At 52.5% G+C, this 26,520-nt stretch overlaps 1 protein-coding gene across 8 annotated transcripts in view; it reads right to left on the bottom strand.

The window, feature by feature from the left end:
- Positions 1 to 26,520, bottom strand: part of LOC119957125 (adhesion G protein-coupled receptor L1-like) — a 645,488-nt gene that overhangs the window by 114,486 nt on the left and 504,482 nt on the right. For 7 of the 8 annotated variants that reach the window (XM_038784852.1, XM_038784851.1, XM_038784850.1 and 4 more), the window contains one exon: positions 24,179 to 24,979. The exons of the other annotated variant lie outside the window; for it this stretch is intronic. In XM_038784852.1, coding sequence (XP_038640780.1) covers positions 24,179 to 24,979 — 801 coding nt within the window. The remainder of the gene's footprint in view (positions 1 to 24,178; positions 24,980 to 26,520) is intronic. 8 annotated transcript variants of the gene reach the window in all.

Below are 26,520 nucleotides of genomic sequence, written 5' to 3'. Positions count from 1 at the left end.
TGACAAGGGCAGCCGGAGAGAGTGTAAAACAACATCAGACTAACAAATTGCCAGCAGGACAAGTAGAATGAGGCCTTGAGCTTCCGCTGGGATCCACGGCCCTGCTAAACACAGGTTTCCTCCCCCCCCCCCCCCCCCCCCCGCAAAGAAACAGCGCAAAGGATCGAGGAATTTCAAGCTGCAGTTTTGCTATTCGAGAGTCCGCCATCTTCTGTGCTCGTTTGAACATCATTGACCTTGGAGCGATCACCCCGGCCTCCTCCTCTACACCAATCACATCTCTAGATTGAATGAACCAGTATTAGAGGTTTTTAGAGTTAATCTGATTCATTTGGGCATGGGGCCAGTAACAGGCACCTGATAAAAGGTTTTGAATATAATTTATTTCTATTTATTTCTTCATTTACGGGATGTGGGCATCACAGCCTGGGCCGACATTTATTGGCCATCCCTGTTAAGAAGGCGTACGGTGTGTTAGCTTTTATTGGTCGAGGGATTGATTTTCGGAGCCACGAGGCCATGTTGCAGCTGTACAAAACTCTGGTGCGGCCGCATTTGGAGTGTTGCGTGCAATTCTGGTCGCCGCATTATAGGAAGGATGTGGAAGCTTTGGAAAGGGTGCAGAGGAGATTTACCAGGATGTTGCCTGGTATGGAGGGAAGATCTTATGAGGGAAGGCTGAGGGACTTGAGGCTGTTTTTGTTAGAGAGAAGAAGGTTAAGAGGTGACTTAATAGAGGCATCCAAGGTCAGAGGATTAGATAGGGTGGACAGTGAGAGCCTTTTTCCTCAGATGGTGATAGCTAGCACGAGGGGACATAGCTTAAAATTGAGGGGAGATAGATATAGGACAGATGTCAGAGGTAGGTTCCTTACTCAGAGAGTAGTAAGGATGTGGAACGCCCTGCCTGCAACAGTAGTGGACTCGCCAACATTAAGGGCATTTAAATGGTCATTGGATAGGCATATGGTTAATAAGGGAATAGTGTGGATGGGCTTTGGAGGGGTTTCACAGGTCGGCGCAACATTGAGGGCCGAAGGGCCTGTACTGCGCTGTAATGTTCAACTGAGGACATTTGAGAGTCAACCACATCGCTGTGGGTCTGGAGTCACATGTCAGCCAGACCGGGAAAGGACAGCAGATTTCCTTCCCTAAAGGGCATGTAGTGAACCAGATGGGTTTTTACGTCAATTGACAATGGTTCCGCGGTCATCATTAGACTTTCAATTCCAGATTTGTTTTATTGCCCTGGTGGGATTTAAACCGGGGACCCCAGAGCATTATCCTGGGTCTCTGGATTACGAGCCCAGGGACAATACCACTAGGTCACTGCCTCCACAATGGAGCTGATCAATGTACACCAAAATAATCAGGAAATGGTTCCGAGTCGTGCTCCGACAATAACTCTATTACTTAACATCAGAGTTGCTAACAGGTAATGGACAGGGCACTCCGATAAAATATGCTTTTTTTCCCCCGATAAACTCATTTTTAGCTCGATGGACCAAACACTGCATAAGGTCATCTCTCTTAAGAACAGACAAACAGAAGAAATAGGAGCAGGAGGAGGCCATTCAGCCCCTCGAGCCTGCTCCGCCATTCAATGAGATCATGGCTGATCTACTTCAACACCATTTCACAGAATTTACAGTGCAGAAGGAGGCCATTCGGCCCATTGAGTCAACGCCGGCCCTTGAAAGAGCACCCTACTTAAGCCCACAACTCCACCCTATCCCGTAAACCCCACCGAACCCTTTCGGCACTGAGACTCAATTTACCACGGCCAATCCACCTAACCCGGCGCATCTTTGCACTGTGGCTTGAGCACCTGGAGGAAACCACAGGGAGAAGGTGCAAACTCCACACAGTCACCCGAGGCTGGAATTGAACGCCAATTGAACCCGGGTCCCTGGAGCTGTGAGCCAGCAGTGCTAACCACTGGGCCACCTGCACTATCCCTGTATCACCTGCTGTTTTCAACATGTAGAGATCTGTCTATCTCGGTCTTGAACATCCTCAACGATTGAGCCTCCACTGCCCCCTGGGAAGCCAGATTCACCATACTGTGAGTGAAGATATTCTGCCTCATCTCAGTCCTAAGTGGTCGACCCCTTATTCGTAGTCTGTGTCCCCTGGTTCAGCCAGATGAAACATCCTTGCTGCATCTACCTTGTCGAACCCAATAAGAATATTGTATGTTTGAATGCGATCGCTGCTCATTCTTCTAAACTCCAGAGATTAAATGCCGAATCTATTTAATCTTCCCTCAAAGGACACTCTCTCCATCCCAGGAATTAGTTTAGTGAACCTTCGTTGCACTCCCTCGATGGCAAGTCTTAAACATATCAAGGAATGTTTGTAAAGGCAGAAGGATTCTGCTTGACAGCGCTGCCCAGTTGCGCTGTTCACGTCAAATCTCATTTTCCGTGATATGAGTTGGAGTAGAAAGAAACACTTGGCAAACAAACAACTTTGAGTGCAATTTTAATCTTCGCTGATTGTGCCTGAAGTGCAGAGTTCGAAGGTCAGGGCGAGGTCGGGTGTCAGGGGGTAAGTCTTTACTCAGAGGTTGGCTTTACAACCTCTGGCAACGTTCAAAAAATAAATCTGAACTCCCAGCGACCAGCTGCATGCACGATGTGTCAAGATTTCAAGTTTTGATTCCGATCCAATTCTCTTCACGCACCTCATCGAGCACGAGGGCAGATTTTCGTCTCTGTTTCCATAGCTCGTAATCCAGGAACAGGGTCCCCAGTCTGTTGCCAGGGCCTTGTAGCTTGAGGCGGCACCACTCCACATCTGGAGTCTCGCCCGGTCTTACCGCCAGCCATTGGCGTGTCTGGAAGGATTTGCGGGTTGACACTCAACCCGTTTGGCCAGGTTACGAACGCACCTCCTTGGCCATCAAGTCCTGGGCGGGACTCGAACCCGGAGCTTCCGACTCGGAGGTAGACTGCCCCACAAGACCACCACCTCATGATTTAAGTCCTTTACTGTAACAAGTGGAGTGCCCCCGGGGGTCAGCATCGAGGCCCCTGCTCTTCCTGGCTATATATTCTAACGGCTTCGAGTGTGCAGGGCCAGGTTACAAAATTTTCAGACCATACAAAGATTGGAAGTATTGTCAACTGTGATGAGTATAGTTTTGGGCTTCAGAGGGACATAGACATGTTCACGGAATGGGCAGACAAGTGTCAGATGAAGTTCAACGCAGAGTGTGAGGTGATTCATCACGGCAGGAAGAATGTGGTGATGCGGTATAAAATAAAGAGAGAAACTCTGCAGGCGGTGCAGGAACAGAGAGATCTCGGTGTATTAGTCAGTGAAGATGGCAGGACAGGTTGAGAGAGCATTGATAAAGCAAATGGTATCCTAGGCTTCATTAATCGGGTCATTGAGCACGAGAGTAAGGAGGTCATGTTGAACTTGTTCAAGACGCCATACTCGAGGAAGGATAGAATAGAATAGAATAGAACAGTACAGCACAGAACAGGCCCTTCGGCCCTCGATGCTGTGCCGAGCAATGATTCCCCCCCCAATTAACCTTATTTTTTTAGGACACTACGGGCAATTTAGCATAGCCAATCCACCTAACCTGCACATCTTTGGACTGTGGGAGGAAACCGGAGCACCCGGAGGAAACCCACGCACACACGGGGAGGACGTGCAGACTCCACACAGACAGTGACCCAGCCGATGCGAAGGCATTGGAGAGGGTGCAGAGGAGAGTCACAAGAATGATTCCAGGGATAAAGAACTAGAGCTATACGGACAGATTGGAGAGGTTGGGCCTGTTTTCCTTGGAGTAAATGAGGCTGAGAGGGGATTTGATGCAGGTGTTCAAGATCCTGAGGGGTGTGGACAGGGGAAATAGTGAGACACTGCCCCCCACTCGAGAGAGCGTCAAGAACTAGAGGGGCACAGATTCGGAATAATTGGTAAAGGGAGGAGGAGCGATGTGAGGTAAAGTATTATCACCCAGACAGTGGGTGGAGTCTGGGACGAGCTTCCTGAGAGGGTGGTGGAGGCGGGTTCGATCGAGCTACTGGAAAGGGAATTGGACATATCGGGAAAGAGAGGATGTGGAAGGTGACGGGGATAAGGCAGGGGAGTGGGAATGGGTGGAGTGCCTTTTCAGAGAGTCAGCGCTGGCTCGATGGGCCAAATGGCCTCCTCCGGCACTGTGAATACTCTCTGGCTCCAATCGCCACCGACAAGACTTTGTTTGCAGGCAGCTTATACTTTAAACTGTGGAGAGGAACATTCCCCTCGCCCAATTATCACAAACCACACTGTCCATGGATTACAGCCCTTTTAGAAAAAAGAGTCCACAATTACTCCCGGCTTCCAACTGGTTTCCATGTCCCTCCTTCGAGTGACGGTCTGCACTGGAGGATTTCTATGATTCTATGAAAGGGGTCAAGAGGGAGGAGAAAGGTCACAGGCTAAAATTGCTGAACTCAACTGTTTTGTACCACCCGCTTCCACCCCCTCCTATGCAGAGTATAATCCATCCCATTTCTCCCTCTCTCCAGCTGTGAAGAAGAGCCCAAGGACTGGAAAGATTAACTCTCTTTCTCTCTCCACAGATTCCGCCCAGCGTTTCCGGAATTTTACTGTTTTTCTGTCACCCGGGCTCACTCTAAGGCAGAATTCGGAACAGGTCACATGAGCAGCAACCCCCCCCCCCCCCCCTCGCCCCTCACCTACCCATAAATTTAAAGCTGCAAACTCATAATCCAATGATCTTATGAACCTTGGAATTGTGACAATGACGAACGTGCGGAATGGGTCCCTTCCTGACTCGCGCTGTGAGGTGCCGATTTAATTAATCCTCCAAGCAAGGGGCAGACCTGCTCCTGGATGGGTTGGGGGTTATGCCAGGGGACTGCGCAACATTAGCATTAGCACAGTAGCATTGTGGGGCAGCACAGTAGCACTGTGGGGCAGCACAGTAGCATTCTGGATAGCACAATCGCTTCACAGCTCCAGGGTCCCAGGTTCGATTCCGGCTTGGGTCACTGTCTGAGCGGAGTCTGCACATCCTCCCCGTGTGTGCGTGGGTTTCCTCCGGGTGCTCCGGTTTCCTCCCACAGTCCAAAGATGTGCAGGTTAGATGGATTGGCCGTGCTAAATTGCCCTTAGTGTTGGGTGGGGTTACTGGGTTATGGGGATAGGGTGGAGGTGTTGACCTTGGGTAGGGTGCTTTTTCCAGGAGCCGGTGTAGACTCGATGGGCCAAATGGCCTCCTTCTGCACTGTAAATTCTATGATAATCAGGGCTTGGGCGATCACGTGAATCCGTTTTGAGGGCTCAGGGAGAATCGGAGACCAATTTCCCTCCCATCCAAAATTGGCAATGGATATATATCTCAGGAGATGGGATTGGGGATGGATGTGTGTATTTTTTTCCACTGATTCTTTCATGGGAAGTGGGTATTGCTGTTGAGGCCAGTATTTGTTACCCATCTCTAATTGCCCATCAGTGGTTTGCGAGGCCATCCAGAGGGCATTTAACCACATTGCTGCGGGTCTGGAGTCACATCTAGGCCAGACTGGGTAAGGACGGCAGATTTCCTCTCCCCGAAGGACATTAGTGAACCAGATGGGTTTGTACAATGGTTTCCTAGTCGCCAGTAACGGGATTAGCTTTATATTCCAGATTTTATGAACTGAATTTAAATTTCACCAGCTGCTGTGATGGGATTCGAACCCGTGTCCCCCAGGGTGTTAGCCTGGGGCCTCTGGATTACTAGTCCAGTGACAGTGCCACCATCTCCCCTGCAATGTGATAGATAAGGTATCCCTGTTGTGTGGATGGGCCAGAGGCCTGTCCATTACTGCTGTTGTGTTCATCTCCAAAGTATTTACTTGCGCAAATCGTTTTGCCTTGAGTTCAACTAAACAAAGAGATGGGGCCTTAAAATTCCCCCATCCCTCCCCTAAGCCCAGGAGCCAGGTCATTCACATCGTCGGGGCAGGGACACCATCACCCGCAAGATGAGCCAATGGTGCTGGTCCTTAACCGGCCTGACCTGACCCGCCCTACCCTCCCAAGATGGAGCTCTCCTTTGCTTCTCCACCTGACGCTCCTGAGGCCCAACTGGGTGGACAGAATTATAACATCTTTTGGTTTTGGCAACCCATGGATTCTTTACCGAGGGGAGAGCGGGAAAGGGATCTATCTTTTCCCTCAAAGGAAGGAACTCGCGCCCCTCAAAGGCCTCAGGACGACCTGAAGGGTCTCCCAAGCCCGTGAAGTACTTTTGAAGTGAGGTAAGTGTGCGCCCAGGAAGGGATCATGAGCTGTAATCCATTTTAGTGATGTTGGCTGAGGGATAGATACTGGCGAGGACATTGTGGAGGACTCCCCTAGATTATAGCATCCTGGGAACGTATAGATCCACCTGGGAGGACAGGTGGGGTGTGCAGTGAATGTGCGTTGGGCATCTTCTTGGGTTCAGCATCACCGGTCACGTGCGAGCGGATCCCGCGTCCCCTGTGATCAGGAATTCGCCAGTTGCTCTTCAACAGATCTTGGACAGCTAACAGTCTCCATCACGTCGCTGTGGACACGAAACTGGTGACGATTTGGACAGCTCTCCTCAACCTGGTTCTCCTGAAGCTCCCCAGCGGTGCTTCATCAGTCGCTATGGAAAGCAGAGTGTCTCTCGGTAAAGGCATTCTGAGCGGCTTAAGGCAGATTCTTCAAGCCTGAGGGGAGGAAACTTCTCCTACAATGCCTAACTCAATTGGGCCTCGTGCAGCAGTTTGAGCCGACGCCAAGTCCTGACTCAACCCTCGGGTGCTTCAAAGAGAGTCAGGCGGGCAGAGAGCCAACCTCAAGGTGAGGCCACAAGCCGCGCTCTCTTCCCAGCTCAACCCACTTCAGGAATACCCGCTGCAGCCTCCGGCACCACAGTAACCAACTGGGGAAGGGGGGGGGGGAAGCGATGCCAGGGAATGGGGCAAAGCGGGTTCCCCATTTCACGTTGACCTCCCCCCACCCCACCCATTCGGGTGGAGCAGTGAACAATCCTGGTGGACCTCCTTCCATGGGGAAGGAGGCCCCAAGCTCAGTGTTTCGTGGGCGGATGTGTGGCGGTGTCTCTTTCTCGTAACCCAAATGGGGCAGGAACTGAGGGGCGAATCAGACGGCTCCTTAGCATCATCCTTGTTTGAATTGAAGCAATCATGTACCAAAAGTGCTACCTGTCTTGCCGTACTCAGGCAAAGTCCGCCATGAGACAGTAACTGGAGGCAGCCATTTCACATTTATTCCTGATAAGGATAGAGTACAAAAGGCTGTAAACACATTGAGCTTGGAACCATCTGAGCCTAAATGAAAAATGAAAATCGCTTATTGTCACAAGTAGGCTGCAAATGAAGTTACTGTGAAAAGACCCTAGTTGCCACATTCCGGCGCCTGTTCGGTGAGGCTGATACGGGAATTGAACCGTACTGCTGGCCGGCCTTGGTCTGCTTTCAAAGCCAGCGATTTAGCCCTGTGCTAAACCAGTCCAGAGGGAACCAATCATTTCCAATGCTGCACTGTAGCTACGATGCAGTTAGATTAATTTAGGGCAGAAATGAAGTTGACATAATCTTGAGGTATTGAAGTTTGAAGATTCAGCGAGCTCTTTCCCTCCCTTAATGGTTAAGGCCCAATCGTATTTAGGGTCATGACCTTATTTTAAATTCAACCTCTCATCCTTAACAAAAACCATCAGTCCTTCAATCTTTCTCTCTCTCTCTCTCTCTCTCTCTGACGCCAATCCTTCACAGTGTGTGTGTGTGTGTCGCTCTCTCTCCCTTTTGTCTTCTCTGGCCATCTGCAGTAGCTGAGTTATGAGTTGCTTGCGGTCTGGTTACGAGGTGACTGAAGTCTGGCCCAGTCTTTGTCTGGATCTCCCCTCCTGTCACCTCACTGAGATTCCATCATAATGACGCCAGGAACACCGGCAAAGTGCACAGGCAAACTCCGAGGCTGGGATTATCAATTGTTGGTGGGAGTCGGGAAGGAGCGGGGGAATCATTTGAAAATCAGATCCTGCCACCCTGGAAACACGGTACAATTTTCAAAGTGCTGGGGTACCTCTCTAGGCAGTCCCCCTCCATGGCTGCCATTATCCCTTACTGTAATGATATGTAGAACATCATTTGTGTATTGAACATAATAACCAAACTGTCGAGCAACATTAGTGCCTGCATGCATAGATTACAATTCTAGCATCCGACCACAGGTGGCGTGGCCACGGGAGAAGGTCAGTGGAAGGCGCACCACATGGTGAGACAGGACGTATTCTAGCATCCGACCACAGGTGGCGTGGCCACGGGAGAAGGTTAGTGGAAGGCGCACCACATGGTGAGATAGGACGTATTCCAGCATCCGACCACAGGTGGCGTGGCCACGGGAGAAGGTCAGTGGAAGGCGCACCACATGGTGAGATAGGACGTATTCCAGCATCCGGCCACAGGTGGCCGACAGGAGATGGTCACTGGATGACACCAGCATGTCAGACACAGAACCTGGACAGCACAGAGACACACAACCGAGACAGCAGGCACAAACTGCAGTCATGATGAAGCAGCTCCTCAGTCAACAATAATTAATAATAGTTAATCATAGTTGTTTGTGTTTAGCGGTTGTATCGAACTGTAATCTTACTAGGTATCATAGAAACCTTTTCGGGTTTTAGTTAGTTAATACATAGTTTTGTTCATTTACAAAGCCGTATGCTCCCTGATCACTTCAACGACAAAGACCTCACCATCCGTGCCGACAGAGAACGTTACATTTATTGCTCAAGCTCTGCATAACATCAGCGCCATTAATCGGGTGCAGAACCTGCCTGCGGTCCAATTAAGAGTGTTTCTGTTCAAAGAATAGTCAGGTCCCCAGTACTGCTTTGAAAATTCAGCCTCACACCTTGAAGCTCCGACTGTAGCATTTCCTTGTATCACAAAATGTCCACTCACCTGCGGCAGCCAATCAGCAGGTTCAATGACTACAAAATGGTGGCTGGGGGCTAACTTAAAGACACTATCAGGTGCTCATTCAATAAACAAAAGGTGCAAGGACCTGCCTAACTAACAGCCAGTACTGCGAGGTGTGCTGTTTCTACACAATAAGGCTTATTAGAATTTTAAAAGATTTTTCATCGCTCCTCTCCCTGATCACATATACTGCACGACACCAAACTGTCTCCAAATACTGTACGACTCCCTGTTTTCATTTGGGGTAGAAGCCCCCAGTTCCCGGCGGGGGAGGGGCGAGGTAAATTCCGTCAATTCTGAGTGGCTGCGTATGCCTCAGTTGCCAAGGATTCGAATGACTATGACCCGTCATCTATTTAGTAGGCGATTTAAGAAAGGCGGGTGAGAAACGGAAGGGGACTAGACTCAGCATATTGAGCTGCCACAGGAGATGTGTGGAATCAGCAACTCACCAAAGCTCCTTCCACAACATCTTCCAAACCCGTGACCTCCACCATCTAGAAGGACCAGGGCAGCAGATACCTGGGAACCCCACCACCTGGAGGTTCCCCTTCGAGCCGCTCACCACCCTGACTTGGAAATGTATCGGCCGCTCCTTCACCGTCCCTGGGTCAAAATCCTGGATCTCCCTCCCTGACAGCACTGTGGGTGTACCTACATCACACGGACTGCAGTGGTCTAAGAAGGCGGCTCACCACCACCTCCTCAAGGGGCAATTGGGGATGGGCAATAAATGCCGGCCTACCGGGTTGCCCTGGAGTCCCCAGACATTGACGTTTCATCTCCAGGGTCCTGCTGGAGCAGGGGGGGGAGTGAGGCGGCGGAGGGGGGGGGGGGAGCGTGGGGAGGAGTGGGGAAGGGGGCGGCCGGGATGAGGGGGGGAGAAGAGGGGAGGAGGGGGGAATGGGGCGGCCGGGGGGGGAAAGGGGGAGTGGGGTGGCAGGGAGGGAGGGGGGGAGAAGAGGGAGAGGGGTGGTGGGGGAGGAGGAGGGGGGAGGAGGGGGGGGGCGGCCGGGGGGGAGGGGGGGAAAGGGGGGAGTGGGGCAGCGGGGGGGGGAGGGGGGGAGGAGGGGGGAATGGGGTGGCCGGGGGGAGGGGGGAAAAGGGGGGAGTGGGGTGGCGTGGGGGGGAGGGGCGGAGAAGTGGGGAGTGGGGTGGTGTGGGGGAGGAGGGGGAGGAGGGGGGTGGGTGGGGTGAGCAGGGGTAAGGGAGGAAAAGGGGGGAGTGGTGTGGCGGGGGGGGAGAAGGGGGGAGAAGGGGGGAGGAGGGGGGAATGGGGCAGTCGGGGGGAGGAGGGAAAAGGGGGGAGAGGGGTGGCGCGGGGGGAGGGGCGGAGAAGGAGGGAGTGGGGTGGTGGGGGGGGAGGAGGGGGAAGTGGGGCATCGGGGGGGGGGGGGGGGGGCAGGTGGGGACACAAGAGAGAGAGAAAGAAGAATCATGTGTCGTTAAAAGAATGTCATTTTTCATTGACTTTGATCACTTGTGCTTACCATTCGCGAGAAAGATAGGAGCTGTTGGGAGGGTTTGAGAGGAAGGACTTATTTGATTGAGTGATTGTTAAATCAGCTTCCTGATCTGCCCCAGGGCATCGCGTGGTTAGAGGTCGCAGGTGGGCGTTAGCGGACAGTGTCAGGAGTGGCGGAGAGGGAGGAGGCCTGGGGGGGTGGGGGGGCTGCTGTTGTGTGGTCAAAACATTGAGGAACGTGGCCTGTCAGGGTTGGCAACTGCAGGAAGTGGAGGCCTCAAGCCCCCTTTGCATTCCAGGAGTGTACGCACTGTTTGACGATAGATTATAAAATCATTCCTTACCCATTAAACAGTTCCTTTCACAGCCCATGAACACTGTACACAGTGCACTGGATTAGACAACTCTGATCTGCCGCTCTTCCCCTCTGACCTGGAGGTGAAGATCTGAATTATTTAGGCTTTAAACGCCGAATTCTCTCAAGCGACTGTGTACTGCCGTGAATTATTCATTCTGCGGCTGGGGTCATTTTATTTTCAGCCAGGAGGCTGACAAGTAACGACTTTGCATTCTGCCTGCGCAGTGCTGTCAAAGCTCCATCTGCTTTAACCTTTTATTGCTGGCCGGTTGCCACGGCAACTGAGATGGGCCCAATCCCGGGCCACTGCAGCCAAGGCCCTCCTCGCAGGCCTGGCTGTTGTTAGCCTATCAACCGCATCCCGTCCAAGGTCAGGCGATGATGTACTGGCCGCTCGGCTGGACAGGTCGGTCAATGGTCACCCCCCACCCCCCCTGTCCAGGGGCCAATACAGAATGCTTGACTGGCATTTCGTGTCGGGGACACCTGAACCCAGCAACCACCCCTTCCACGGCTGCGGCTGGGTGTGCTATTATAGGATGCAGTGCGGCCACGTATGCCTTGACAATACCTCCTAGACACGCATCTTCCCCCTCCCCACTATGACTGGGGACAAGAGTACCACAATCAGGCAAACACTTCAGCGATAGCATCAACGCATCACTGGAAGGGAAGTGTGTCACGTGACTCAGTCTCAGTTTCACTGTGGCCTGTGAGGAGGACACGGCGCACAGCACAGCCTCCTGTCGTGAAGACAACTATCACCATCCCTTTATCACCACTGGGTGAAACTCCTGGAGGGGTCGCAGGAGAACCTGAAGGGCAGGGTTTGAGCTGGGGAACAGAGCAAGCGTGAGACCATTTTGTCCTTGCAGTGCAGAAGGAGACCATTCGGCCCATCGAGTCACCACCCACCCTCCGAACGAGCACTTTCCCTTGGCCCCCTCCCACGCCCAATCTCCACCAGACCACGAATTAATCATGGCTAATCCACCTCACCTGCATATCTTTGGACTGTGGGAGGAAACCGGAGCACCCAGAGGAAACCCACGCAGACAAAGAACAAAGAACGAATAAAAGTACAGCACAGGAACAGGCCCTTCGGCCCTCCAAGCCTGTGCCGACCATGCTGCCCGTCTAACATAAAACCTTCGACACATCCGGGGTCCGTATCCCTCTATTCCCATCCTATTCATGTATTTGTCAAGATGCCCCTTAAATGTCACTATCGTCCCTGCTTCCACCACCTCCTCCGGCAGCGAGTTCCAGGCACCCACTACCCTCTGTGTAAAAAATTCCCTCGCCCATCTCCTCTAAACCTTGCCCCTCGCACTTTAAACCTATGCCCCCTAGTAATTAACCCCTCTACCCTGGGAAAAAGTCTCTGACTATCCACTGTGTCCACGCCCCTCATAATTTTGTAGACTTCTATCAGGTCGCCCCTCAACCTCCGTCGTTCCAGTGAGAACAAACCGAGTTTATCCAACCTCGCCTCAGAGCTAATGCCCTTCATACCAGGCAACATCCTGGTAAATCTCTTCTGCACCCTCTCCAAAGCCTCCACATCCTTCTGGTAGTGTGGCGACCAGAATTGAACACTATACTCCAAGTGTGGCCTAACTAAGGTTCTATACAGCTGCAACATGACTTGCCAATTTTTAAACTCAATGCCCCGGCCAATGAAGGCAAGCATGCCATATGCCTTCTCCACCTGTGTTGCCCCTTTCAGTGACCTGTGGACCTGTACACCTAGATCTCTCTGACTGTCAATACTCCTGACGGTTCTACCATTCACTGTATATTCCCTACCTGTACTAGACCTTCCGAAATGCATTACCTCACATTTGTCCGGATTAAACTCCATCTGCCATCTCTCCGCCCAAGTCTCCAAACGATCTAAATCCTGCTGTATCCTCTGACAGTCCTCATCACTATCCGTAATTCCACCAACCTTTGTGTCATCAGCAAACTTACTAATCAGACCAGTTACATTTTCCTCCAAATCATTTATATCTACTACAAACAGCAAAGGTCCCAGCACTGATCCCTGCGGAACACCACTGGTCACAGCCCTCCAATTAAAAAAGCACCCTTCCATTGCTACTCTCTGCCTTCTGTGACGTAGCCAGTTCTGTATCCATCTTGCCAGCTTACCCCTGATCCTGTGTGACTTCACCTTTTGTACCAGTCTGCCATGACGCACCTTGTCAAAGGCCTTATATGTTGTCCATATAGACAACATCCACTGCCCTACCTGCATCAATCACCTTTGTCATTTCCTCAAAAAGCGTGATCAAGTTAGTGAGACATGACCTCCGCTTCACAAAACCATGCTGCCTCTCGCTAATATGCCCATTTGTTTCCAAATGGGGGTAAATCCTAGAAGAATCCTCTCCAATAATTGCCCTACCACTTACGTAAGGTTCACCGGCCTGTAATTTCCTGGATTATCCTTGCTACCCTTCGGAAACAAAGGAACAACGTTAACTATTCTCCAGTCCTCTGGGACCTCACATGCCTCTCTCAGTATTCTGGGGTAGATCCATCAGGCCCTGAGGACTTATTAACCTTAATGTTTTCCGAGACGCCCTGAACACCTCCTCCTTTTTGACTTAATATGACGCAGACTATTTACACACCCTTCCCCAGACTCATCATCCACCAAGTCCTCTTCGGTGAATATTGACACAAAGACACGGGGGAGAACGTGCAAAATCCACACAGTCAACCGATGTCGGAATTTGAACCCGGGTCCCTGGCGCTGTGAGGCAGCAGTGCTAACCGCTGTGCCACCGTGTTGTGATTGACGAGGGAGTTGAAGGTTGAGGGGTGGCTGGGGTGGGATGCCGGGGGGGGGGAATGTGGGAATATGGAGTTGAGGTGACAATCAGATCAGATATTATATAGGGGCCTCACGGTAGCATGGTGGTTAGCATCAATGCTTCACAGCTCCAGGGTCCCAGGTTCGATTCCCGGCTGGGTCACTGTCTGTGTGGAGTCTGCACGCCCTCCCCGTGTGTGTGTGGGTTTCCTCCGGGTGCTCTGGTTTCCTCCCACAGTCCAAAGATGTGCGGGTTAGGTGGATTGGCCATGCTACATTGCCCGTAGTGTAAGGTTAATGGGGGGATTTGTTGGGTTACGGGTATACGGGTTACGTGGGTTTAAGTAGGGTGATCATTGCTCGGCACAACATCGAGGGCCGAAGGGCCTGTTCTGTGCTGTACTGTTCTATGGCATACCTTGCTGAATGGCGGAGCGGGCTCAGGTGGGGGGGTGGGGGGGTGGGGGGGTGGGGGCACATGGCCCACTCCTGCTGCTTTATTTTCACAAATGTACAGGAAGGAAACCGGGATTCAGTCCGTTAATTGGCCAATGCCAGGGACATCCGCAGTGGAGCCCTCAGCTTCAAGGACCCTAAACCCAGTGGGAGGACTTTGTGAACACTTCTGGGGCACAGATGGGGACCAGGTGGAACGGCAGCTGGTGGGGGGTCTCCCAGGCGATCAGAAGCCCCCCGGGTGGACGGCCTGCGGGCAGGGTGGCACCCTGGCGTCACTGCCATGCGATTGACTCTTCCCTGCCCCTCTGAAGTGGCCGAGTGAGACACTCGGCAATTGGGGAGGGGGGGGGGGGGGGGGCAACAAATGATGGGGGCACAGTCCCAGCGACGCCCACACCCCAGGGGAGAATTTTATTACAAAGTGAGGAAAAAAACCTTTTCACGCATCGAGTGGCCCGGGTCTGGAACGCGCCGGCTGAGAGCGGGGTGGAGGCAGGCTCAATCGAGGCTTTCCAGGGGGTCTTGGATTGTTATCGGAAAAAAGAATAGTGCGCTGGGCTGCGGGAAGACGGAAGGTCGGTACGCGCAGGGTGAATTGCTGCTGCGGAGAGCCAGCACGGGCGCAAAGGCCCAAATGGCCTCCAGCACTGTCAACAGTTCTGTCAACGCTCTTGGTTTAATGTTCCATTCAAAAGGCAGCATCGCCGATAGTGTAGCACTTTCTTTGGCATTACACTGGGCACGTGAGCCTGGATTATGTGCTCAAGCCCCTGGAGTGCGCATCCTGGCCGGAATTCCGTGACAATGGTGTTCCTCTCATTTTCTCTGGCGGTTGGGCTGGCTGGAGTTACGGGGAGAGAGCAGCAAGATCCCAGTGGTGCTCTGGGCCAGCCCCTGTTAATTATGTTGGCAGGAAGTGAACAGGATGAATTCTGAAGCAGATTTAAAACAAGACCTACACTGGCATGCCTGGCCTGAGATATAATCGGCCCTGTATGATGCCAAAGCCAGCAACGAGTTAAATAAAAAACCAATCGGTTTTACTGGTGTTGCCCGGTGGATCAGTGTTGGCCAGGACCTTGGGAGCACATTCCCGTTCTTCCTCGATTGGGATTTTCGCAATCCTCAACTTCAATCTGCTTAACTCTGGTTCACTCGTGCTGTGAAAGGCAGCTTCTGGGCCAGAGTGGCACTCCCTCAGGACTCCACTGCAATTGCAGACCAGATTTTGAGCCCGGGGGCAGGGAGGGGGGCTTGAGTCAAGGAGCTGGCCATCGGAAGGTGTGAGATCTGGAACCGTGGCTATGTTGAGCCCTGACGTCTCCATTAGCTCGCTGGATTTCTTCCAATCAAGCATTTACAAATATATTTCCATTAATCCCTCTCACCTCAGTTACGAAGTATCAGGCGGATTGGCCCATGCTAAATTGCCTCTTCGTGTCAAAAGATGTGCAGCTTGGGAGGGGCTGCGGGTAAAGCGTGGTGGGGGGGGGGGGGGGGGAGTGCAGCAAGGTAGCGCTCTTTCAGAAGGTCTGTGCAGCCTCCTGTCGTGAAGACACATATCACCATCCCTTTATCATCACTGGGTGAAATTCCTGGAGGGGTCGCAGGAGAACGTGAAGGGCAGGGTTTGAGCTGGGGAACAGAGCAAGCGTGACTCCATTTTGCCCTTGCAGTGCAGAAGGAGACCATTCGGCCCATCGAGTCACCACCCACCCTCCGAGCGAGCACTTTCCCTTGGCCCACTCCCACGCCCAATCTCCACCAGACCACAAATTAATCATGGCTAATCCACCTAACCTTCATATCTTTGGACTGTGGGAGGAAACCGGAGCACCCGGAGGAAACCCACGCAGGCAAAGAACAAAGAACGAATAAAAGTACAGCACAGGAACAGGCCCTTCAGCCCTCCAAGCCACAGCCGGCCATGTTGCCCGTCTAAACTAAAATCTTCTACACTTCCAGGCCCATATCCTTCTATTCCCATCCTATTCATGTATTTGTCAAGATGCCCCTGAAACATCACTGTCATCCCTGCTTCCACCACCTCCTCCGGCAGCGAGTTCCAGGCTCCCACTATCCTCTGTGTAAAAAACTTCCCTTGTACATCTCTAAACTTTGCCCCTCGCACCTTAAACCTATGCCCCCCCCCCCCCCCCCCGAGTAATTGACCCCTCTACCCTGGGAAAAAGTCTCTGACCATCCACTCTGTCCATGCCCCTCATAATTTTGTAGACTTCTATCAGATCGCCCCTCAACCACTGTCGTTCCAGTGAGAACAAACTAAGTTTATTCAAGTTTCCTCATAGCTAATGCCCTCCATACCAGGCAACAAGGTCTGTTCAGATGCAGTGGGCTGAATTGGATAAGTCTCCGACCATCAACATTATAATATTCAATTGTTCAATTTTTCTGTGTTTGGTTATGTTAGTCTGTTTAATATTGATGCTCACTGTGCTTGATTGGTTAAGCCTGGGCGTGGACTCAGATAAAAGTAAATCAAACTGTAGAACTTGCGAGAAGGTGCAGCTATAAGCACGGAGCAGACAATTTTAAAGCATGTTGCATAAAACTGTTTGCATAGCTCTGAGATATAGAATGTACAATAAAACTCTTTGGGCTCCCCACTGACCCGAAGCTTAACTGGACCAGCCACATCAGACCACTGGCTACATTCTCTGCCATGATTGGCAGCCCTCCTGACTCTTCAAAGTGTCCCCAGCACTTGCAAAGCTCAGGTTCAGGAATTCCTGACCATCACATGAGGCTATCGATGTGATAGTAGCCACGAAGAACAGGGATGGGCAATAGATCTCCCAGTAGGTTTCATGGAATATGAATTCTCCTATTAACCGGGCATGAGATTGCCCAATGAGGAATGAGTTAAACCCCCGCTGCTTCACCGGGGGTGAAGCTGTGGGTCCCGGGGTTTTACCTGGGTGCTGTAAGCCACCGTCGTGACCTTTTTCGTTCTTTCAATGAAGGGATTTGGTGCTGCAAGATTGGTCTTGGCGAAGCTATTACACTGGCGACGAGGATGAAGACAAGATTATCCTTATGAGAAACGGGCGGAAAAAAGCAACTTCTCCACAAGGAGAAAATAAAAACCCTCTCTTCAGTAAACTTGATTCCGATGATGTGAGCAGAGAAGATTGGGCCAACTACGCAGAGTTACTTCATCCGAGTGATTAATATTGTGGGAGATGAGAAATGGAAAGTAACATTATTGGCAGTATGTGGGGCCCCGACATACAGCGTGATTCTGACTCACCCAGATGCCCTGACTCGAAGACTTTCGACAAGTTAGTTGGCTTGGTGAAAAACCGCTACGACCCTTTTCCAGAGTTACCATTTTAATACGGCAGAGAGAACCTTGAGGTAGTATAGAGTAGGGGGTTAAATAGGTGGGCCTTGGAGGGATGGATGTCAGCGGTTGCTTTTTGATTACAGTTCTCCGTACTCTACTGTTTTTGTACTGTGGTTGTTTGTTATGGCAAAAATACCTCATTAAAAATTGTTTGTTAAAAAAAAAAAGAAATGGGGGTCGGCGCCGGTTCACCGATTCTGGGGGCCCCAAAAAGGGGGCGTGCTCGGGGAGTACGCCGCGCCACCTGGGACCGACCTGGGGCCATTGCCAGATCCCCGCTCCGCTCCCGACCGGCCCAAGTCCTGACGCCGTGGAACTAATATGCTCCAGCCTGGTCGGAGGTGGGGCAGATTGGAAGCCAGCGGGGGCCGGATAGGAGACCGGGGTATGTTCATGCAGGGGTTGAGAGTCGGGCGCGCAGCCAATCAGTAGGGGGGCTCTTTTCTGGGTCTAGCTCCGTGGTCCCAGTCTGCCATGGAGCACAGCTGGAGGCCGCCGCCGTGCGCATGCATGGACTCTGACCCGGACGTGCGGGGACCGGATCTGCAGAAAAAGCAAAAGAACTTTTAAGACAGGCGATCCGGAACTCCGGAGCTGGCTACAGCTGTGTTCCTGGGATCGTAAAGGAGAAAATGGGACCAGTATCTTATCGAGTGAAGGGCCAGGGTAAAGCCGTGAGGAAACACCTGGACCACCTCAGGCGCAAAGAGGCCCGCCCTTGAGCAGGCCCCATGGAGGTGGCCGGCGCTAGTGCCCGGCCACAACCCGAAGTTCACCGGACGGCCTTCACCCCGGAGAACGAGGGCACGGATTCCGAGGTGGAAGCCGGCGCTCCGGCTGAAGCCGGCCTCGAAGGGGATTCCCTGCCAGTAACCCTTCGACGTTCCCTCCTTAAGCGGAGGTCTCCGCCTCGGTTCGCACCTCCAGATCCGGCTCCGCCCTCAACAGATCTCGGAGCGACTGGCGGGAGGAACTTCCTCGGGTACTGAGAGGGAAGCGGACTTGGGCGGGGAGGGGGGGGGATGTTATTACTGGATCCCCCAGCATTTCCCCCACATTGGGAATTATGCTGGGCTCAATGCTGCCGGAAAATCGCCCCAGCGGACTGAATTCTGCTTTGCTGTCTGCCCCCACCCCCACACCCCTTAACTCACTTGTCTATCAAAAACCTGTCTAACTCCGCCTTGAATGAAGTCAATGATCTAGTCACCTTCGCAAGGCGAGGAGGGATGGACAATAAAATGCATATCCAGAGAGCAAATGCGCAAATAAAAGATCAGTTTCCGAGCCGTTCCATTCTCTGGGAATGAGCAGGTGCAATCTGACGGCCTGGGAGCTGGTGTGGTTCCATTGCTCTGCACACAATCCACTCTTTTTGTAAAAAGCCTTCACAATGCAGCTGGATCTGGGGAAATATATCTTGCGCTTCTTATTGTTCGCAGTGTGAGCTGACCTTTCCAAACACCAGCCACATCACAGGCAGCCAAATCGATATCAATATCAAACCTGGCAGTTTGAAGAATAGGACGGCTTCAATGGCCCGATTCTCCCGCTGTCTCGAAGCTCAGCCTCCACTCTCTGATTCCGGCCTCACAAACGCTGCGGCCTGTGCCCAAGATCAATATTTCCCGGAGATTTGCAATGGGCTCATGGCTGGCATTTGGCGAGGTTATTGTCCAGCTCATCTGCCGCTGAATTTGTCCAACGGAGGCTGGGCTCTCTCACATTCCGCCCTGTGCCAAACTGGGGTCACCCAAAACTCTGCTGCCCGTGTCTTAATACGCAGCCCGTCCCTGGGTGGGATTTATCCCCCCCCTCTCTCTTCCCCAGCCCCCCCCCCTCTCTTCCCCAGCCCCCCCCCCTCTCTTCCCCAGCCCCCCCCCCCCCCCCTCACCCGCCCAGGGACAGGAAATTCGCACCCGAGGACAACAAACCTTTTCTTAAAATAAACATTTTACGGCATTCTTTTTAAACGCGTACGCAATCCACGAAAATACAAAAGACAATCGCGTCAACACCCTCCCTGCAACCCTCTCCACCCAAATAAAAATGTAAATCAACCCCCCGTCCCCCTGCTGATGACTCAATACCTCTTAAAGAGGTCAATAAACAGCTTCCACCTCGAGGTGAACGGTCCTCCGCCCCTCGAACGGCGAACTTGATCTTTTCCAAATGCAGGAACTCGGACAAATCACTCGGCCAGATCCCTGCCCTCGGAGGCTCCGAGTCCCACCAGCGTAACAGAACCCGTCTCCGGGCTTACCGGGAGGCAAAGACCAACACGTCGGCCACCCCCCCCTCACCTGTACTCCCGGATCCTCCGACACTCGGAATATCATCACCTCCGGACTCGGAGCCCCCTCTGCTTGCAACATCATCCAGAAATCCAGAAGGGCTGGTTTAGCTCACAGGGCTAAATCGCCGGCTTTGAAAGCCGACCAAGGCAGGCCAGCAGCACGGTTCGATTCCCGTACCAGCCTCCCCGAACAGGCGCCGGAATGTGGCGACTAGGGGCTTTTCACAGTAACTTCATTTGAAGCCTACTCGTGACAATAAGCGATTTTCATTTTTTTCATTTTCAAATCCCTTCGGAAACCCCCTCAACCTCGGACACGCCCAAATCATTTGCACGTGGCTCACCGGACTGTCCCGCAACCCCCCCCCCCCCGTCCCCCCCACACTTATCCTCCATCCCCGGAAAGGCCCACTCATCCAGGACACCATCATGTGGGTTTGACGCACCACCTTAAAGCTTAGTCTAGCGCACGACGAGGACGCATTCACCCTCCGCAGTGCTTCTCCCCGCACTCCGGCCCCAACTCCTCCTCCCACTTCAACCTCACCCTCTTGATCAACTCCCCATACATGTCCACAGCCCCCGCCCTCTCCAATTTAATCCTTGGACAGAGGCTGGTTTAGCACAGTGGGATAAACAGCTGGCTTGCAATGCAGTACAAGGCCAGCAGGGCGGGTTCAATTCCCCGTACCAGCCTCCCCGAGCAGGCGCCGGAATGTGGCGACTGGGGGCTTTTCACAGTAACTTAATTGAAGCCTACTTGTGACAATAAGCGATTATTATTATTAAGCTGATCCGGCAGCGTCGGAAACGACGGCATGTCCTTCCGAATAAAGTCCCAAACCTGCAGATACCTGAACTCACTCCCCTTTCCTAACTGGCACGGCCCCTCCAGCTCCTCCAGGTTTGCCGACCCCTCTCTCTCACAGACAAATCCCAAAAGCCTTCTATCTCCACCTCTTGCCTGCTGCCAGAACCCGCCGGCGCCCCCCCCCCCCCCCCCCCCCCCCGATGCCGATTCCTCTCCAGGAACAGCCTCATAACCCGCGGAGCATTCTCCGCCCACACAGACCCCTAAATCATCCCATTAGCCTTCGTTGAAAAAAGGACTTGGGGAAGAAAAATTGTGGAATGTTCTGGAATACAAACAGAAACTTCGGCAGCACCATCATCGTCACCGTCTGTACCCGACCCACCAGGGGCAAAGGCAGCACATCCCACCTCTTAACGTCCGCCTTCACACCAGCCACCGGCCGCGCCACGTTCAGTTTGGGCAGCTGGGCCCAGCCTCAAGGTCGAGAAAACTCGCCCCCAGCGCCCGGAACGGCGATTCCCCCAGCCTCCTCCCCCACCCCCCTGCGTTAATTGGGAACACCTGGCTTTTCCCCGTATTCAGCTGTCAACAAAGCTTTAAGAGGCCTGTTAAATTGTCCGTCTCGCCAGCGACTGCTCTCGGCGGGCAGGATCGGAAAATCTACCCCCCCCCCCACCCCCACCCCCCGTATTCCCCCTATCACCCCCTGTGCTCACTGCCCTGCCACCCCCCCCCTCCCCCGTGTTCCCCCATCACCCCCTGTGCTCACTGCCCTGCCACCCCACCCCCCCCTCCCCCAACACCTTTGTCCTCCTTTCCGACACTTGTCAAAACTTATCCCTTTGGCAAAGCTGTTTGTAATCTGACTTAACACCTCCAAATATCTCCGTGCGTCCTCCGAACCACCCTGGAATATCAGCCTGGAATCGGGTTCCGGTCTCTGGTTTGAACCTATGACTGTCTGACCTGACGTGCAGGTTAGGTGGATTGGCCATGCTAAATGTCGCCTGAAGGTTAGGTGGGGTTAGGGGGGATAGGGCGGAGGCTTGGGCCTAGGTAGGGATGCTCTTTCAGAGAGTCGGGGTAGACTCGATGGGCCGAATGGCCTCCTTCAGCACCTTAGGGAGTCCAGGGTTGTCGATCAAAAAAGCTGACGCAGCCTTAAATATACTCAATGATCCCTTGCTCTCAGGGGGCGAGAGTTCCAAACACTAATGGGCCTCTGAGAGAAGATGTTCCTCCTCATCTCCACATCAACTGGGAAACAGAGCCCTTACTTTGAACGTCCAAATTACCTCACACGTCTTTCGGGACTTGTGGGAGGAAACCGGAGCACCCGGAGGAAGCCCACGTGGACACGGGGAGAACGTGCTGACTCCGCACAGACAGTGACCCAAGTCGGGAATCGAACCTGGGCCCTGGCACTGTGAAGCAACAGTGCTAGCCACTGCGCTACCCTGCCGCTCATGAGTTATAGGATTTTAAGTTGCTCGGCAGTTTTGAAAAATGCTACTCGGTTGAGCAGAGACTGGATCTGCTCTTGAAAGGCACTCATAGAACATAGAACATATAACAGTACAGCACAGAACAGGCCCTTCGGCCCTCAATGTTGTGCCGAGCAATGATCACCCTACTCAAACCCACGTATCCACCCTATACCCGTAACCCAAACAACCCCCCCCCATTCCAAAGGTCTGCTCCGCTTACCGGGTTCGAGATTCCCCCATGAGGGTGAAACATATTCTCAGCCTCTATCCCTGTTCAGCCGCCCAGGAATCTTACATTTTAATGAATCTGCTGAACTGGAATGGGTGAAGGCCCCAGTTGCCGAACCTTTCCTCGTGAAACAATCTCTTTATCTCAGGAATCAGCAAAGTGAACTTCTGCAATCTCTCTCTATTTGAATAGCATTTCTGCTTTTCAATTCTTCTTTCCAAAATGGACAACCTCACACTTTTTTCCCATATATACCTCCCACCAAACCTTTGCTCACCCACTTAAGTTATGCAGATTCCTTGTCGGATCCTTTCGTGGGACGTTTCCACCTTCCCAGGCATGGAGCGTCCGGTGCCCAGCCCGTTAATAGGATGCAAATGGATCAATTTGACCTATTTGCAACCTCCCGCTGGTGCGGGGCAGAATCTAACACATTATATTTCATATTCTGTTGCAATAATGTTATTAAAAACCCTGACTTAAAATGCATCTAGTTTACCAAAGCTCTAATTTGTAAGTCACAAAGGTGAGGTAATGACTGATGTCAATCTCTTCGTTGGTTACAGATAAAGCGCTAATGGAGTACTGTTTTGGTTGCTGGAGATTCCCTGGAGTGCAGATAATTTAGGAGGGATTGTGTTTAGTCAAAGCTAAGTAGCTGATGGAACAAATTTAGTGGGCTACAGATGATTTATTTAATGGGAGGAGCCAGGTCTGTCTGTAGTTTTAAAATCAAAAATGAAATGAAAATCGCCTATTGTTACAAGTAGGCTTCAAATGAAGTTACTGTGAAAAGCCCCTAGTCACCACATTCCAGCACCTGTTCGGGGAGGCTGGCACGGGAATTGAACCATGCTGCTGGCCTGCTTTGGTCCGCTTTAAAAGCCAGCTATTTAGCCCTGTGTAAACCAGCCCCTATATAATTATTGCCACAAGTAGCCTTACATTAACACTGCAATGAAGTTGATGAGAAAATCCCCTAGTTGCCACATTCCGGCGCCTGTTCGGGTACACAGAGGGAGAATTCAGAATGCCCAAATTACCTAACACGTCTTTCGGGACTTGTGGGAGGAAACTGGAACGCCCGGAGGAAACCCACGCAGACACGGGGAGAATGTGCAGACTCTGCACAGACAGTGACCCAAGCCAGGAATCGAACCTGGGCCCTGGCGCTGCGAAGCAGCAGTGCTGACCACTATGCAACACTGCCGCTCATAAGTTATAGGATCTTAAGTTGATCGGCAGTTTTGAAAAATGCTGCTAGGTTGAGCAGAAGTGGACTGGATCTGCTCTTGAAAGGAACTCACTCCAAAGGTGTGCACCGATAAGCGAGTAACCTGTTTTGTTAACTTTATTTATAAGTGGCATTTGAACTGTATTGGATTGTTTAATTGGAGTTAGGTATCGATGGTTAATTCAACTTTGTGTTTCAGAACTGTTTAACTGATAATTGTAAAGCTATTTCTTTGATGTTAATGTGGTTAATTCTGGGTTTAAATTAAAGTTTGGTTTAATATAAGGTACCGATTGGTCACCACTCCTGGGGGGAAGTATCCTTTTCTCACAGTTTTGCAAAATAAAACAAATTTTTGGGGGTTACCCTAACATAAATTGTGGCCTGGTCTGGTATCCTAACAAACATGTTGGTGTGTTTGGAAGGATCTGACCCACAACCTTCTAGTGCGGGGGTGGGGGGTCGAACCCAGAGTTTCCGACTCAGAGGCCGGGATGCTAACCCACTGCGCCACAAGATTAAAATGCACGTTCGTGTCACACCCATCCCAAAATAATTGTTTAACGAATCCCAAACCCTGCAATCCGGTGCCGTGAATTAGAATGGGTTCCCCGAGGTGCGACAGGCTTTGAGTACGAGGAGCAGGGCCTACCTGTGGTCGGGTCGGGGGGTCCAAACTCTAGCGAGTACCTCAGCACAAAATGGTTGTTCCAGACGTATAGCTGATTGTCGCGGGGGTTGTAGTCCACGGACGAGACGTACTGGTAGGGATTGGGGAAGGCGATGGACACGGGCTCCTCCCGGTTCAGGTTGGTGTTGAAGGCAAAATCGATGGTGTTGCCGATGACCTCGCTGTCGTCCTCCTTGGACACGGAGCGCACAGCGTAGAGGACGCCGCAGACCATGAAGGCGTTGGAGGCCGAGCGCTTGTCATACACTGTCTCCCAGGTGCCCTCGAAGCGCAGGGTGTAGGGGTTGAGCTGGCTCACCACCAGCTTGCCGTTGTTCTGCTCGGTGGCGTAGATGGCCCACAGCCCGTTCTCGTCCACGGCCAGGTCGATGTCGGTCTTGCCCCCCCAGCGGTAGGGCGAGGTGTCGTGGTAGTTGGCGCCGCCAATGATGGCCTCGCCGCTCTTGATGCGAGTGCGCAGGTCGAACTTCACCACGTTGCGCGTCCTCTCCTTGTTGTAGAAGACGGCGCCGTCGTACACCACGAAGCCGGTGCCGTCCACACGGTGGGGCAGGCGGTAGGAGGTGGTCGCCCGGCCGGCTGTGTAGTCCACCCACGAGCCGTACTCTGTCAGCGTGTCGGTGCGGTACGGGATCCACGGCATGTAGTAAATGCGGTCGCCGGCTTGAAGCGGATCCTTACACCAAGCCCCTGCTTCGTGCTCCGATTCAAAGACATTGGTCGGCTCAAAGACTTTTCGTAACGTCCCAGGACAGACGAATACTACGGAGCAAGTGGGATAGAGACACAAACTGATCACTTTTATTCTTATCACAGTACGCATGGTATATGTATATATATATATATATATAAATATTATTATCAAACAGTCAGACACAATATTTGATTCATTGACAGACCCAGTCTGCTGTGACCTAATGTTTTGCAATCCAATCATGAGCTGGTATTCTGACCATCATTCACTCGGGAGAGTTGAATGAATTCAGCCGCTGTTCTGATTGACCAGATTGTCCCCAAGTGTGAGGCTGCTCTGCTTCATCAAGATCGTTTGCCAAGTCCACGGTCCGAGTCCAGCCCTTTCAGACCCAACCTGTCGCCTGGAGCGAATGAGTAGCAGGCTGGCACCATATCCCTGTGGGCAATGTTGCCGTCTCCCCTTCCCAGCGCCCGGGTAGAGAAGCTGGTGATAGAGACATGGAGGGGGGGTGGGGGTGGGGGAGGAGGGGGGGGGGGAGGAGGGGGAGGGGGTGGGGGGGGGAGGAGGAGGGGGTGGGTGGGGAGAGGGGGGGGGAGGAAGGGGAGGTGGGAGGGGGGGGAGGAGGAGGGGGTGGGTGGGTGGGTGGGGGGACGAGGAGGAGGGGGGTGGGTGGGGGGGTGGGGGGGGGGAGGAGGAGGAGGGGGTGGGTGGGGAGTGGGGGTGGGGAGGAAGGGGAGGGAGGGAGGGGGGGGCTTAATGTGAACTGCAGGCCGTGGAGCAAAACGGCTTAGTGACTGCCGGTGAAATGCCCCGAATGGTTTGTTTGCCGATCAACTTAGCTCCGTTGACCGAGCTGTCCTCTCGTTAAGGCAGGCGCCAGGGGCAATTTGGGCCTTCGGCGACAGTCACCTCAACATGGACAGCCTCACATAATTTCTCGCCGGGAAATAAACCCTGACGCGTGTCGGAGCGCCGTCTTAAGTGCCCTCCCCCACCGGGGTGAAGGGGAGGAAAAGTCAGCTTACCACCCCCCCCTACCCGATCACCGTGCCGGTGACAATGGGTGAGAGTGGGAATGGGACGGCTCCCGCAAGGGAGCTCGGCCGCTTAAAAATCTGCCGGCAGTCCCTCCGCTCCGCTCGCTGTTGGGGAGACCATCTTAATTCCGACACGGAGAGAACTGTAGATCCAAGCGGGAAACAAGGCAGCAAAAGAACGAAAACTGAATCAACGGAGCATATTTTAACGGGGCAACATGGTGACGGAGTGATCATTCATGTAGATGCCGCAAAGGGGGTAACAGAGAGATTCAGTGATGGGGGTAACAGAATGACAAGGAAATACCGAGACATGAATAAAATTGCAGCATGGTGGATGTATCATTGGCAAATGCCCTTCAGTGTAGACACGTGTGAGGTCGGAGGCTGAGGTAAGACGACTAAGTAATTCACATAAGTCCTTGCAAAATACATGTCAAAATGAGGTAGAGGAGCTGAGAGATCTAGAGGTACAAATACACAAATCATTAAAAGTAGCAAAACACAGGTTAACAAGTCCAGAAGAGGAAGAAACCAAGCCATTGGCGGGGGGGGGGGGGGGGGGGGGG

The sequence above is a fragment of the Scyliorhinus canicula genome, chromosome 25 (assembly GCF_902713615.1).
Source record: "Scyliorhinus canicula chromosome 25, sScyCan1.1, whole genome shotgun sequence".
Taxonomy (NCBI): Eukaryota; Metazoa; Chordata; class Chondrichthyes; order Carcharhiniformes; family Scyliorhinidae; genus Scyliorhinus; species Scyliorhinus canicula.
The sequence above is the reverse complement of the archived record's forward strand: the minus strand, read 5'-3'. Positions and strand labels throughout refer to the sequence as shown.